Here is a 14,901-nt window from a genome sequence, read left to right as displayed (position 1 = left end):
ATGATCATGTATATACAAGGCAATACAGGAAAAGGCTTGAGGTATTGGTTTCTTTAAAGTGATTATTTGAGGTTTCAGAGGGGTTGGGAACCTAGCATTTGAACATCTTGGACAATACGCCTCACACCTTGAGGGAAAGGCCCAGTAATTAATTATGTAGGTCAATGAAGGCACTGGGGTGGTTTATCACCCTGTGACTCTTGACGAGGACCGTGGGCTCCTATGCTTTGCCTATTGCCCGAACCTTCCTTTACTCCAACCTTTCAGTCTTTGAGAAGAAATGACAACAGCCAGGCAAAGCCATTGCCCTGAGGCCCCAGACACTCGTCTTTAGGGCTGCTCGGGGCATCCTATGCAGTCTGTGCTCTGCCTTCTAGAAAGACACAGTCAGTCAATGAAGACGTGTGTTGTGACCACCATCTGAAGTTTGGAATTGTCTCCTCCTATAGGTCCTTAGCACCACTTAATAGTCTATGCTGTTCATTCATTTGTCACATATCAATTGTTCTTGTCTCCCACTGCCCTGTCAGCTCAGCTTTGGGAAGCTGAAGACCAGGGCTGTTCAGTTCGCTAATATAATACATTCCGCATCTCTGGAATGGCGCCAGGCATGTAGAAGATACTTAATATAGTTTTTAATGAATGAGTGATTACTCGAGAAGAGAGAGCTCCCTGTTGAAGCATCACTAATCACTTCACAGAAATTAATCATCAGAAGGAAAAAATGTCCAACGACACAGGCATGGCTCACTGAGCAGGCTGCCTAGATTCTGACTCACCAGTGATCCTGTTAGCTAGCAATGCCAAAGCAGCTACATCGTCTTTGAAGTCTCAAGCCAGCAGAAGAAGCTGGTAGAGAACACACGTTCTGGTCTTTGGTCTATGGTTTGCACTTTGGTGATGCCATGGTCTTACTAACGCTGGTCCTCCCCGCTCAGCTCGCTGATCTGTCCCCGGTTCCTGGAATCACCCTGGAACTCATCCAGGCCTGGGATATTCTCTGTGACTGTATTTTTGATGCTTCTGCCTCGAAAGCCCCATCATGAGCAACCCCAGTCCACCCTCTAGCTGATGCTGCTCTTCAACCTGTCCACCTCTGTCCTGTTATCTCGGCATATCCCTCTGTAGAATGCCAGTGTGAAATATATACACCCCACAGTTTGTGCTACCCAAAAGTTTTCTTTTCCCAAATGTAAAACGGGATGTCTTTCTTATCTGGCTATTTCGGATTGATATTTCATTTCTCTCCCCCACTGCTCCTGCTTTTTCTTTCCCTTCTTTGGTGTATTTTATTCCTTTCTTTGGAAGACCCTCCCCTGGCCCCTGCATGACTCTCTCTGTCTGATTTCTTCATTTCTTGGTTACCTTTTATGAGCTAGTTTCCCTTCTTATCCCCATCTGCTGTCTCCGGATCCCATGCCCTCCTTGGGTCTTCCAGCTAGTTCTGTGCCTCTTCTTTGTGGAGCAGTTTCTTCCGAATTGAAACCTTCTCTCCCTGAGGAAGCTTGCTTTTGTATGATTTTATTTACTCAAGAAGTAAACAAGACCTCCAAGTCTCAGGGAACTGAAGCTTAAAAGGCTCATAAGGCCCAGCCAGTGGGTGACATGCGCAGAGTGGGTAGGGGGAGAGATTCTTAGACTGTAAAGCCAGCTGTAAGTATTCAGAACTCCTGAGTCCTTCACTCATCATTCTCGGGCGGGGGGGGGAGCGGGGTGGTGATGTGACTGCTATGGAGTCACTAGTGTCCCTGTAAGTAACCCCTCACCCATGCTATGTTAAAGTATGTCTAGTAAGTCAAGTTGTTTGCCAAGTTAAACTTTGGACTGCTGGTCTGCCATTGGTGTTCGGAATTTAGGGTCGGAGAGAAGCGGCAGGGAGTTCACAGGAAGGCAGTGAACAACTGTCTTCTAGTCAGGAGGTCACTGATGCTGCAGAATGCGGGGCCCCATGGCACCTGCCTTTAATGCCAGCATTTGGGAGGCCACGGCAGCCTGAGCTCTGTGAGCCAGAGACCAGCCTGGTCTACGTAGGGAGTTCCAGGCCTACCAAGGCTACACAGTGAGACCCTGTCTCAACAAAACATCCCCAGCAAACCAACAAACACTGCAGGAAGAAGGTGGAGCAGAATAGCTCATGATCCACCCAGGGAAAGCACGGCCTGCTCTTTTACAGTCCGTTCTGAGAGTGGGGAGGGACAGAGTGTGGTGGCCAGAGAGAATGGGCGGGTCCAAGGTCAGCTGGCATCATCTTAGAGGCTTTAACCAAGAAAGAGCCAAATCTGCGCATGTTCAATCCAGATGCTCTCATCCCTTAAATCTTTTGATCCATTACTAGTTGGGATGACCGCTATGGCGGGTGGGCCATATATAGAAATACAACTTTTTCTCTTTTTGTATACTGAGTTTGTACCTCGCAATGCTGAATTCATTTTTAAGTTGTAGGTGTGTGTGTGTTCCTTAGGGCTTTCTATGTCTAAGATCCATATGTCTACAACTAGGAAGTTTCATTCCCTCCCTCCCCATCTGTGTATCTTCCCACTCCGCCCCAGCAGGGACTTCTAGTGCAGGACTGAACAGAAGCTATGGGCTGTCTTCCTGGTCTAGGGAAAGCCTCCGGTCTCTCACCAGCAAGCGTGAGAACATCTGTGTGTTCTCCCAGAGGGTATCATCATGCGGAAGCGCCCTGCCATCCCTCGTTTTCCAGAGTTCCTTAAATAAGGAGTAGATATTGTGTTCCAGGAAACACTTCTTTGTTTTTGAGATAGTCACATTATTTTGGTCATTACCAAGATGAAGTACTTAAGTTGTTTCATGTTAACCCAGCCTTGCACTCCTGGGATAACCCCGCCTGGAGTTCCACCCTTCTCATTTGTTGCCCAATTAAATATGGTCTGTGATTTTATTGTCTTACAATTTTTTTTAATTAAGGTAATGCTGGTTTTATGGAAAAGGACAGAAAGTATTTCCCCCATCCCCCCCTTTTGTTCAATTTTTTAGGCAAGTCTAGAAAGTTGTTTCATTACTGCCCCATTATTGTATATTTAAATTTAAATGTTATAATTTCTCCTTTGTTTTATATAATTTACCAATGAAAGTCACATCTCCCCAGAACCTCCTTTGTGGGTATTTTAAAACTATAGTCTCAGTTTCTTTTATAGATACAGGCCTATTTAAGCTCTTTCTTGTTGACTATGTCTGATGATAAATGTCTTTAAGGTCTAATGAGTATGTCTATTTCATCTTTTGCGTGAGCTAATTCACACGAAGACTTTACTGTAGGACTGATTATCTGGCAGACTCTAAAATGATGCCACCTTTGTTATTTCCGGAGATGTTGACTTTCAGATTTCCCCCTTTTTACTTAGTTCAGGTGACTGGAGGTTTATTAATTTGATTATTGACCTTTTCAAAGGACCCCCTTTTAGCTTAGTCAATTTCACTCCCCTTTCCCTGTCTTGCTCTACCAATTTCTTTCCATTCCATTGCCGCCCATCACTCCATTTAGCCTACAACCTATTAACTTGATACGCTTCTTTGTTTCCTACCAGATATTCCATGCTGGAAACAAAGAAAAAAGAAAAAAAAAGATTGCATTGGCTGTATCCTATAAATTTTGATATGTCGTGTTCCTATTTATTCATCTCCAAATGTGTTCTACTTTTTATTTCTTCCTTGATCCACTGATTATTTTGAGGTATATTTTTGTGTCTTCAAACAGTTATTTGTGATACTGACTTCCAATTCAACTCCACGGTCGCCGGGGATATAATCTGTGTAACCGAGTCCCTTTACACATACTGAGATTTTACAGGTCAAGGCCCAGCTATGGGTTAACATGGGAGTGGTATGTGTGCACTTGAAAATAATGTGCATTTTGATGATGATGGGTAGAATAGTCCCTAAATGCTAATTAAATTAAGTGGTTATGGCTGTATTGGTGATCTATATACTATTATCAATAGTTGATACAATTTTGAGAGAGACTGCAATTTTACTTTTGTGGATTTCCCTATTCTGCCAGCAGTTTTATCTGTGGTTGCTTGTGTAGCCTTGGAGCTTTATAATTTGGTGCATTAATACTTAGAACTGTTATGCCATCTTAATGAGCTCAGTCTTTGCCATCATGCCAGCATTATTATCCCTAGTGATTCGTGGCTATAAATTCTCCTGTCTGACATTAGTATATCAATTTTCTTTTTATTAATATTAGCATGGCACATTCCATCCTCATTACTGACAGGATCTATATTTGCATATTGTCCCACAAGCTATAATTGACTTATAACTTCCAAATCAATGCCTTTGGTCCTCTCCTGGCCATCCTGAAAGGTGAAGCAGGGCAGAATATTTAAGCTGCCTGTCATGCATGTTCCTTGGAGTTTGAATGAGGTGACTCTGTACTTTTGCCTTAGCCCTCACACAGAGGTGACAGGGCGACGGAGCCATGATGGACAGAGGGATCGGAATCTCACTGCTGGCGAGTCACCTGACACCCCAGAACCTCACTTTCTCTTCTATAAAATAAGGAGCAGGGAAGCAATTATGGTGAGACTGTCATCTCTACGCAGTAGGCATTTACATATGTGCACCTGTGCAGACACACACTGCATCACCCATGAGATGCAGCAGCACAGGTGCAGGCATGCAGTGTCCGTGCTGCAAGTGGCAGGAACATGTAGTTCCACTCCTCTCCTCTTAATCCCGACTGTGACTTTAAAATAGGAAGATGTGTCTCTTGTTCATAGCACAGGTTGGTATTGCTTTGTTTGCTTGCTTTTAATAAAATCCAGGAATGCAATCCCAGCTCTCTATGGGTCTATTTAGACCATTTACTTCTAATGTCATGATCTGTATGACTAAATTTAAGCCTGCCACCTTAACACAGCTATCCTCTTTTACCTATGTATTCTCTATTTCCTTCCGCATTCTTTCTTTGGGACCAACTGAGCACATCTGCCACATGGTTTGTCGTCTTTACTGTAACGTTCTGTTTCTGTGGGGAATGGCTGCTTGCATCTTTCTGTCCCCACGGCCCTCGAGGGCCACTGTGCAGCTCTTCCCCCACAACAGAAGAGCTGACAGCAGGACACAGCACTTCCCTTTCCACCCTGCTTCTGTCTTCTCGTTATTAGAGATTTTAATTTTATATCAGTTTAAATCCTATAGCCAGTATTGTCTTGATTGTGTTTAAACTCTCCATTGTATTTTAGATATTTAAATAAGAAAAAAAACCTTACACTTTTATTTATGTAATTACCATTTCTAGTGCTTTTCATTACTTGCAATGTGGAGTTCTACTCTTCCAACTTCTTTAAGCGAACTTTGAACAATTCTAATAGTACAGCTCTATTTCTGATCATTTCTGTAGGTTTCAGTGTCTGAATGACACTTTACTTTTTTCACTTTCTTCTGGGTATAAAACCAGCGATTGATACACATTTCTTTCCATCCTTCACGGCCTCCTCACCTGGCTCCTTTACACGATGCCCACACCACTCCTGTTTCTCTGCTGCCACCGTACTATTTCTCTGGCTACTTTTAAGATTTCATTTATCACTGATTTTGAGCAATTTGATGATGATTTGCCTTGCTGCAGTTTTTAAATGTTTCTGCTCTTTTAGAGCCCACTAATTGCTTTAAGGTATGAGTTTATAATTTTTATCAAACTTAGAGCAACTTTGGTCCTTATTCCTTCAAATTATGTTTCTATCCTGCCTGTTTGTCCTTTGAGGGTACAAATTATACGCATGCTGGGTCATTTAAATTAACAATTAACTTTTATGATTTTATTTTTTTTGAGAATTTCACAGATAAGTACTGTATTTACATCATTTCCACCCCACCCCACCCCTCCTCTAACTCATGTCTCCCTCCCACATCCATCAATGCTTCTTTAAAACCGCCCCCCTCACACACTCACAGACACACACACACACACACACACACAGAGAGAGAGAGAGAGAGAGAGAGAGAGAGAGAGGAGAGAGAGAGAGAGAGAGAGAGAGAGAGAGAGAGAGAGAGAGGAGAGAGAGAGGAGAGAGAGAGAGGAGAGAGAGAAGAGAGAGAGGAGAGAGAGAGAGGAAAGAGAGAGAGAGAGAGGAATCTATTTACAGCTAACCTGTCAGGGTCCTTATCCCTGGAGATTTCCCCTCTCAGCAGCCATTCACTGCCTGCAACTCTTCCCCCAGGGATGGGTCCCTGTCAACCGGTGCTGTCACTGTGCTTGTTTGTGTAGGCAGCCATAGTGCTGAGCTCACACAGCTGCAGCCTCCCTGTCATATGGGCAAGACACTGTCCAGCAGCAGATATCCTGGTCGTCTGGCTAGAAGGATCTTTCCACTCCCTCTTCAACAACGTTCTCTGAGCTTTAAGTATAGGGGTTGTGTCCCAGATGTCATAATTGGGATCAGGCTTCCCAAGTCACTTACTCTCTATATTTTGATTAGTTGCAGATATTTGCAATGGTTTCCATCTGCCACAAATGGAAGCTTCTCTGATGGGGGGTGAGAGCTACACTTACATGTGGGGGTAAAGATAAGTACGTTGATTGAGTAAGACATTACACTGGCTTAGGAAAGTGGCGGTAAAGGTTCCTCTAAGACCCAAGAGCTCATTAGCTACTGGTTTACAGTACCAGGCATGGATTCCCGCCTACTGAGCAAGACTAAGTCCAATGAGATGGCTGCTGGTTACTCCCGAGCTACGAGTGGCACTATGGCATCAGTGGGGACATCGGCTTGTGACGGTTCATAGGATTTATAGCGAGGAAGGACCACGGATTGCCCTTCTCTCTCCACAGTGCACACAACACGTTTACATACGAGAGCTAGCCCTCAGGGATGAGGCTTTGTGGTCAGCTCGAGGTCGGATCCTCTGAGTCCTGCGTCTGATGTGTGTGGTGGCTTCAGCAACAGGGTCTTCTCGTCAAGTTCTGTGAGGCAACCAAGGGCAACACCAATTGCTTATGCAGTTTGAGGAGTTTCTTGAACTCTCTGACTGACAACTCTCAGAGATGTTTTCTGACCAGCAACTTCAAGGGAGGTTTTTCATGCCCAATCCTGGGAATTTTGTTAGTCTCTTGTTCATACCTTCACTTCAAGTGGCATACCTTCATTTTATATGTAACACACAGAAAAATCTATACGCACATATATGTGTATGCATATCTTTATTTATATTATATATGTATTTTGAAGTAAGCTTATAAAATTCTGTTTCCCTGTAGCTTTCCCAAACACTCTTCTTGTAATTTATTCCTCTTCCCTTCCTTATTCGCAGGGAGCATTCCACCGCTGTTTTCCCATTTCCCCTTTCATAGCACCTGTGTCCTTTTGTGTCCTTTTATAGTGTCCCTCCTCTCACCATGGCCCGCCAGGTGATAGACGCACCTCACGTCTAAGGATTTTGAACCACGGACCTCAGATGAGTGAGAATATGCAGTGTTTATCTTTCTAGGGCTGGGTTACCTCATCCAACAGAATATTTTCCAGAACCATCCATTCACCTACGGATCTCCTGATTTCACTTTCTAGAATATACGTGTATACACGTATGCGTGTACTGCACTTTCTTTATCCATTCATCAGCTGAAGGACATTTGGGTTCTTTCCATTTCCTGGCTCTCGTGACAAGAACAGCAATGAAGATGGCTGAGCAAGCGGCTGTGAAGTAGGCTGCTGAGTCCTCTGGGCCCATGCCAAAGAGTGGTATAGCTAGGTCATAAGGGGAATTTGCTCTTAGCTTCTTGAGAACTCTTCACATCCATTTCCAGAGTGCCTTGACTAGTTTTCCATCCCACGGATGGTGAGCAAGCACCTCTCTCTTTCCCACATCCTCTCAAGCATTTGTTATGGGTTGTTTCCTTGATCTCGGCTATTCCGACTGGAACAAGATGAAATCTCAAAGTAGTTTTTTTTTTTTTTTTTTAATTTTTATATTTTGGTTTTTCGAGACAGGGTTTCTCTGCAGCTTTAGAGCCTGTCCTGGAGCTAGCTCTTGTAGACCAGGCTGGTCTCGAACTCACAGAGATCCGCCTGCCTCTGCCTCCCGAGTGCTGGGATTAAAGGCGTGCGCCACCACCGCCTGGCTTCTCAAAGTAGTTTTTATTTGCATTTCCCTAATTGCTACATCTGCTGAACACTTCTAAGGTATATAGCCTAGCCAGTTTTATTTATTCTTTTGCGAATTCTCTGGTCAGATCCATAGCCCGTTTTTAACAGGGTCATCTGTTCTCTTGGCTCTTTGTGTTTTGTATATTATGGGGCATGAACCCTTTATCAGATACATCGCTGGCAATGATTCTCCCACTCTGTGGGCTTCCACTACACTTGGTTGCTTTCTTTGCAGCATTTAAAAATCTCTTTAATCTCTTCCTCTTTTTGTAGTTTCTATAGCGACACCTTCAATTCATTAATATTTTTCGTTTAGCACTGTATTATTCCACTGCACTGTTTTTATTCTGGGAGTTTAATTTTATTCTCTTCAACATCATTTATGAATGTATAGCATGTAGCTCTATCTGTTTCAATGTCTTTAGATTCCCAATTTTTAAATGCCTGGTTGATTATCAATTGGCTGGTTCGGGGCTGTATCCTCTGGCTTGTTTATACAGCTAGTGATTTTTTTTTTTGCATAGTCAATATGTTGATTTCTATGTTTTTAAAGAGCGAGGTATTTCTGTATACTAATAAATATTCCTGAGTTTTGTCTTGTCGTGTGTTTAAATGAATGGGAAGCTGTCTGAGCCTTTTGATCCTTGCTTTTCCTGGTATTGAAGCTGGAGCTGTGCTCAGTTCCCATAGAGGCCAAGCTCATTGGCTTTGCAAATGTGTCTGACTGGGAAAGCAGGCACTCAGGCACTCTTTCCGATATGTACATATTCTGGGTGCTATTCGTGCCAACCCTTTCTCCCCTTCTCTCCTTGGTGTCGGGTGATGTGTTCAGGGCACATGCATTACTTCCCAGCAGCAGACAGGGCTTTCTTTGTGCAGCTCTCTCTTCTCTGGTCCTCCGGTCTCACTGTTGCCATGCCCTGTGCGGCGTCACCTGCCTGCCCTCCTGGGCCACAGTCACTTTCTGTCCACTGTCCCCAGTTGCCCAGTTGTCTAAGGTCTAGTGTCTCGAAAGCTGCTGCCATATATATCTGTCTGATGTTCAGTAGCTTAGGGTTAGAGGGTAAATCCAATCCTCATTACTTCAGTCTGCATCTGCTCCTTTTTTTTTTTCCCCTGCAGTTTCTAGAGCCTGTCCTGGAACTAGCTCTTGTAGACCACGCTGGCCTCGAACTCAGAGATCCGCCTGCCTCTGCCTTCCGAGTGCTGGGATTAAAGGCGTGCGCCACCACCGCCCGGCTTGCATCTGCTCCTTAAAACCCTTTAATGTCCTTCCCTTCAGATGAGAACCTGGACTCCTTAAGGCCACCTGAAAGCACCCTCGTGACCTGTGTCTGTCTGCCTGTCTGCCCACTACAGCCTTTCTTGGTTCTTCCGCATGAACCTTCCTCACCTTCCAAATGCCCCAGGCCTCTGCCTGCTCCAGGGCTCTTTACACGCCTTCTCTCTGTCTAGATGCCCCCTCTATCTACCGTTACAAGTTGAATCCCATCAGTCCTTCAGATTTAATGTTGATTTCTGCAGAGAAACTGCCCATCCACACTGGACAGCCCCTCCCACACCTCGGTCCCACATCAGACTGCATGAAAGTACCCTGAAGAGAAACTGTTTTCATTTTCACTGCTATGCCTCTGCCCTGGCTAGTCCTCCTGCTGAGTACTTCCCACCCTGTCTGCCTCCCTGGCTAGTCCTCCTGCTGAACACGCTTCCCACCCTGTCTGCCTACACAGCACCTACCTGCCTCTGCCCTGGCTAGTCCTCCTGCTGAACACACTTCCTGCCCTGTCTGCCTACACAGCACCTACCTGCCTTTGAAGGGTCCAGGGATTATGACCTCTTGAAAACTTTGTCTGAACGTTCCCCACCCCTCTATCCTTTCCTCTAGGTTTGAATGAATGAATGGTCTCTCTGTTTCCTTAATACCTCACCCCTGCCTCCATCATTAGCGCTTTCCAACTACTGGAAGAACCTGTGTCCTGCTCCCTCCTCTAACTGGGAGAGTGTTAGGGTCTGTGTGGACTCCTCTGTCTTCCTCCAATCCTGTGGAGCCCTGTGTCTACACTTGGTTCTTTCCTGGGCGCTGATTTTTGTTTGCTTGCTTTCTGCAAACAGAATTTTGCTCTTGATGAGCAGATGTCTGTATGGGGCTCTCCCCTCCCCCCCCCCCCCCGTAAAGTGCTAACATGAGGACGTAAAGACATGGGCACTATGCAAGGGATTCTCTGCCTTGCAACGGGGAGATACAGTAAGTGTCGTAAGGGAGGTGCAGTCATATCGAATGCTATGGCCAATGCAATTAAACCTTTGTCAGACTGCCTGCCTTGGGCTCTGGATGAGAACATTGTTGAAACGCCTCCCAACTCAGGACAGGAGCTGCTGAAATGGGCAATTACTGCAGTGAACAATCCATTACTTGTGCTGTCAACAGTGTTTTTCTCTCTCTAAATGCAGAACCGAGTGGGAAACGCTATGGGAACCCAGTGGCATTTAATGGACTGATGTGCCTCGGTAGGAGCCATTCTTCAACCTGGCCGCGACAACAGCACAATGGCACAGGGACAAGCACTAGGTTAGAGCACCAGGGGAGCCACTTAGCCATCCTATGTCTTACTCTCCTCCCATGTAAAATGAAACCGATAGAAGAGAATGCTTGTCACACCATCGTGGTTGCTATGGTGATGGACTGTGCACAATGTTGTGCTGCCCTGAGCCAAACCAATTTCTTTTGATACCGCTTGTCATTGCATGCAGGAGTAATGACTGGCAGGGCTTCATTTTCTTTTTGAATTGGGAAAGCTTCTAGTGAGGCTTGGTGTGGAAAGGCCATTATTCTGGCCACTTGGTGCAGACAAGCCATGACTGCTGTGCCAACAGGGCCGCCCAGCTTAGATGCACTTGTATGGCAGGCTGGCTGGGCTGAATTGATGGGGAGATATTTGTAACCAGGAGAATGGGTAGCACCCTCTAGTTCAGCATTTTCAAGTTCAGCATCTTGGAAGGCTGCTGATCAGTCTGGAAACTCAGCTGAAAATAATTAGCCAGACCCAACAGCTGTATCTCTAACTCGAGGGTTCCACGGGACAGCAGCCTAGTGTCGTTCACATTAGTGTAAGTGTGGCTGAGTCGAGGGTTAGAGGAGGGGATGGGGTGTGTCTGGGAGAAGGTGAGACGACTGAACAGCGCTTGTGGTGTACACAGCTGTGCCTTCAGGTCGCCACAGGCTAAGCACAGGCTGGAATTTTGGCTAATATAAGCAAGCACAGATATTTATGAAGAACTTGTGAATAGCTAGAGGTTTCTGTGGGTCACTGGAGGTGGGCTGAGGGACTTTCCAACAGGGTTGTGCCTAGAAAACCTTGCTTGGTGCCAGTTCTGCCTCTTTTAGACATGGACACTGTGGTTGATAACTGGTTGAAAGAAAATGGTCCCCAAAGGGAGTGGTACTATTAGGAGGAGGTGTGGCTTTGTGGGAGTAGTTATGGCCTTGGTAGAGGAAGTATGTCACTGTGGGGGTGGGCTTTGAGGTCTCATATATGCTCAAGTCATGTCTAGTGTCTCAGTTCACTTCCTGTTGCCGGCCAATCAAGATGTAGGACTCTTAGCTCCAGTACCATGTCTGCCTGCATGCCACCATGCCCCACCATGATGACAATGGACTAACTCTCTGAAAATGTAAGCCACCCCAATTAAATGTTTTTTATAAGAGCTGCCATGGTCATGGTGTCTCTTCACAGCAATAGAAAGCCAAAGACAGACACCATCATAAAATTTACACTGGACTCACTGATGAAGTTGGATAGCAGGTATCCAAGTCCACCCTATGCTCACGGATGGTGTTAGACATGGGGCACCAGAGCCCACCCTGCACCCACAAGGGACACTAGGCACTGCTGATGGGGCACCAGAGTTCTGTCATCCCTTAAAAGCTGGATGTTTCAAGCATTCCTTTCACTCCCAACGGGGGTCTACATGGCTCCTCGTTTCTTTTCCCAGGGAAAAGCAGGTACAGGACCGTGTGTTCCCAGACCTGGATCTGGGAATAAAAGAACACGTAGCCTCAGAGGGTCAAGTGCGTCTTCCCTACGGACAGTAGCCTGGGCCTGTGAAGCTGCATCTACCATGTGTGGCGTATGTCTGGGACACAGAGAAAGAGATAGGGAGAGATGAGGGGAGTGGGTAAGAGAGGCAGAGAGATCCTTAGTATAGGATGTCACTCTCACATTGGAATGTTGCTCCAAGGCAGCCAGAACACTCAGGGTTTGCCATGGCCACTGCATCTCACGGCCACATGTCTGAACCTGGCTTCCCATAAGCCACTTCTTCTGAGCTGGGCATGGTACTGTCACATGGCCAAGGTAACCAGTATCAGAATCAGAACTCTGGATTTGGTTCCTCCAGATCCCCGAGTCCATCCCTGGAGTTCCTATTGCAGACAGAACTACTGTGCCCCAGGGGTTGCTTATTACCCTCTGCCCGTGTGGTGGGATCAGACCCCTTGAAGCTGCTTACCCTCTCTGGTTGGCTCCTGTTTTAGGCCCAGGCTGCACACCAGGTCTCTTCTGTGTGTCATGGTGGCCTTTGGTAAAATGTTATACCCTGGTTTAAAGTCCCTCAGAGTACCTACACAGCCTTCAAGTCCACACTTCTTTGAACCTTTAGTAATGATTCCTGTTTCCTTTTCTTCCCACAAGTGTTAGGCATTCTTATCCTCTACAGAACAGCTAAGAGCTGTTGAGTATGTCTTAATAGTATCCAGACATAGTCATCCTAGACAGTGAGCATGCCTTGTCTCCAGAACCCGCAGCCTCCCGCCAATATGGCGTCGATTCCCCAGGGGCAGTTTGTGAATCTGTCAGTTAGTGGATGAGAACCCAAGAGTAATGATGGCATCCTGTCCAGTGAGGAAGCACGATGACTGCAATGCTCTCAGAATGACTCACGTCAAGTTCAGACTGCAAGGATTCGTCAACCCTTCTTGTCTCACGTAAGCCTCCACTTACGAGTGTAAAGACAGAATATCTTTGAGTCTCAGGTCCTGTGAGCGGGTGAATGGACCATGGGTTTTGCCACACAGTCCCATCAATAGAGACTGGAGAAAATATAAGCATAGAGTGGCATGGTCTCCCATAGGAAGCTGCTTTCTGAAGCCCATCTAGTGGACCTTGGTCTATAAAGATTATCTAAAAATGCTGTATCTAAGCTTCAAAGAACTCATGTTTTCCCCTCATCTATATTTAGAGGAAAAGAGATGGTTTCTTGGATGATGGGGAAAGAAGGGTAGAAAAACATTGGGTTACACTCTCTTGCTTTCGGTTATTGTCACTGGGGAATGGCAATGTCACTGGTTCTGCAGGGCCATGATGATGTGGCCTCCTGAGAGCATGTTGCTATTCCAGCCATTGTTACAAGCTCCGTACTAAGCTCCAAGCGGTGTCGTTTCTTTTCTTTCTCTCTTTACGATCTACCCAGAGTTTCTTTTCATCTCATACCACCCCAGAGCAGAACAGCTGGCCCTTCTGTTTCATCGGCCTGTAGGTTGATGATGCCAATCTCAAAAGGCTTTAGGAAAGGGCTTCTCTGGCCAGCACTCCTCATCCAGCCTCTCCTGGAAGATACTGCCTTCCTTAACATGCCCAATAGTGAAGACAACCATAGGCAGCTTCTAGTTACACCATCAGCAAAGGGATCAGGAGATACTTTGCCAATCTTGTTGACCCATGGCATCTTCTTGCATGCCACAAGACAATGCACAAGTATCTGTAAATCCTCTGTGCCTCTTCAACTGCCAGAGCTGGCTTCAGAAGGTGGGCACACGTACTGGAGATCAGAGATTCCATGTTACGGGAAGCAACCCCGACTCCCCACATGCTGGCTTGTGAGAGACCTCTGAAAAGCAGATCTCATGCTCTGCATCCCAGCCTCCCTCCCTACTTGATTCCTGTCAGGGAGAATCCCTGAGAGTTTGTGTTCATACCTGTTGGGATGGTGGTCCCCCCGGCTTGGCTGGCTGTTGGTTGAGCAGTGTGCCGAAGGCAGCTACCCGTTGGGAGGGAGGTGGCTGGGTGCTGCATATGGTCCTGCAGGGTGGTGAGAGGCAGAGCAGGCCTGGTGGCAGTGGCTGGGCTGCTCAGACTGCCACCTCCAGGGTGCATAATGGTTGCCATCCCTTTGGCCAATGGGGACCCTCCGAGCACATTATTCCAGGATGACCCAGTCCCTCCTCCAGGTATCCTAGGGAAATAAGCAGAACCAAGAAAGGTGAGTGGGTTCAGGTAAATTTAGGTCATGTGCCACGGCAAAACCATTTCTGACCTATATAGGCTCGGAGAGGTAGGGCAAGGTCACGTGGTCCGCAGAAGTCCTAAGACAATATCAAGCCAATGCTTTAGTTAAAGGATGCCCAGAGGTTGAGCTGAGCAGCTGGGTAGCCTTGGCTGTGCTTGGTTTTTCCTAACCAAGAGCTACGTGAAAGATGGTGGACTCTCTCATATCTCACAAGCCCCAATACTTTTGGAGCAGGATGGGACATGATGGTGGCTTCTCCTAGACACGCCTCCATCTTATTTCTGCCAGCCACTGAACATGGGCATAGGAGCAACACCATTCCCCCCTGAAAACATCAGGGAACTTGCAGCTTATACCTGAGACAGATACATACTCTTACCCAAACTCCCAGATGAATGCACTCACCATGAGATGAGTGCAGCCGCTTTGGAAACGGTTTTTAACTCTCTCTACACAGGCATTTGCCTTGGCTCTGGGGATGGTGTTGGGGCTCATGGGCTGCTGT

The 14,901-nt window shown here is 46.3% G+C and overlaps 1 protein-coding gene across 1 annotated transcript in view; it reads right to left on the bottom strand.

The window, feature by feature from the left end:
• The window catches only part of Sh3rf3 (SH3 domain containing ring finger 3), a 258,560-nt gene that overhangs the window by 28,522 nt on the left and 215,137 nt on the right, over positions 1–14,901 (bottom strand). Inside the window, exon 7 of the mRNA XM_038343904.1 lies at positions 14,086–14,342. Within this exon, the coding sequence (XP_038199832.1) occupies positions 14,086–14,342 (257 nt within the window). The remainder of the gene's footprint in view (positions 1–14,085; positions 14,343–14,901) is intronic.

Source organism: Arvicola amphibius, chromosome 9 (assembly GCF_903992535.2).
Source record: "Arvicola amphibius chromosome 9, mArvAmp1.2, whole genome shotgun sequence".
In the NCBI taxonomy this organism is placed as follows: Eukaryota; Metazoa; Chordata; class Mammalia; order Rodentia; family Cricetidae; genus Arvicola; species Arvicola amphibius.
The sequence above is the reverse complement of the archived record's forward strand: the minus strand, read 5'-3'. Positions and strand labels throughout refer to the sequence as shown.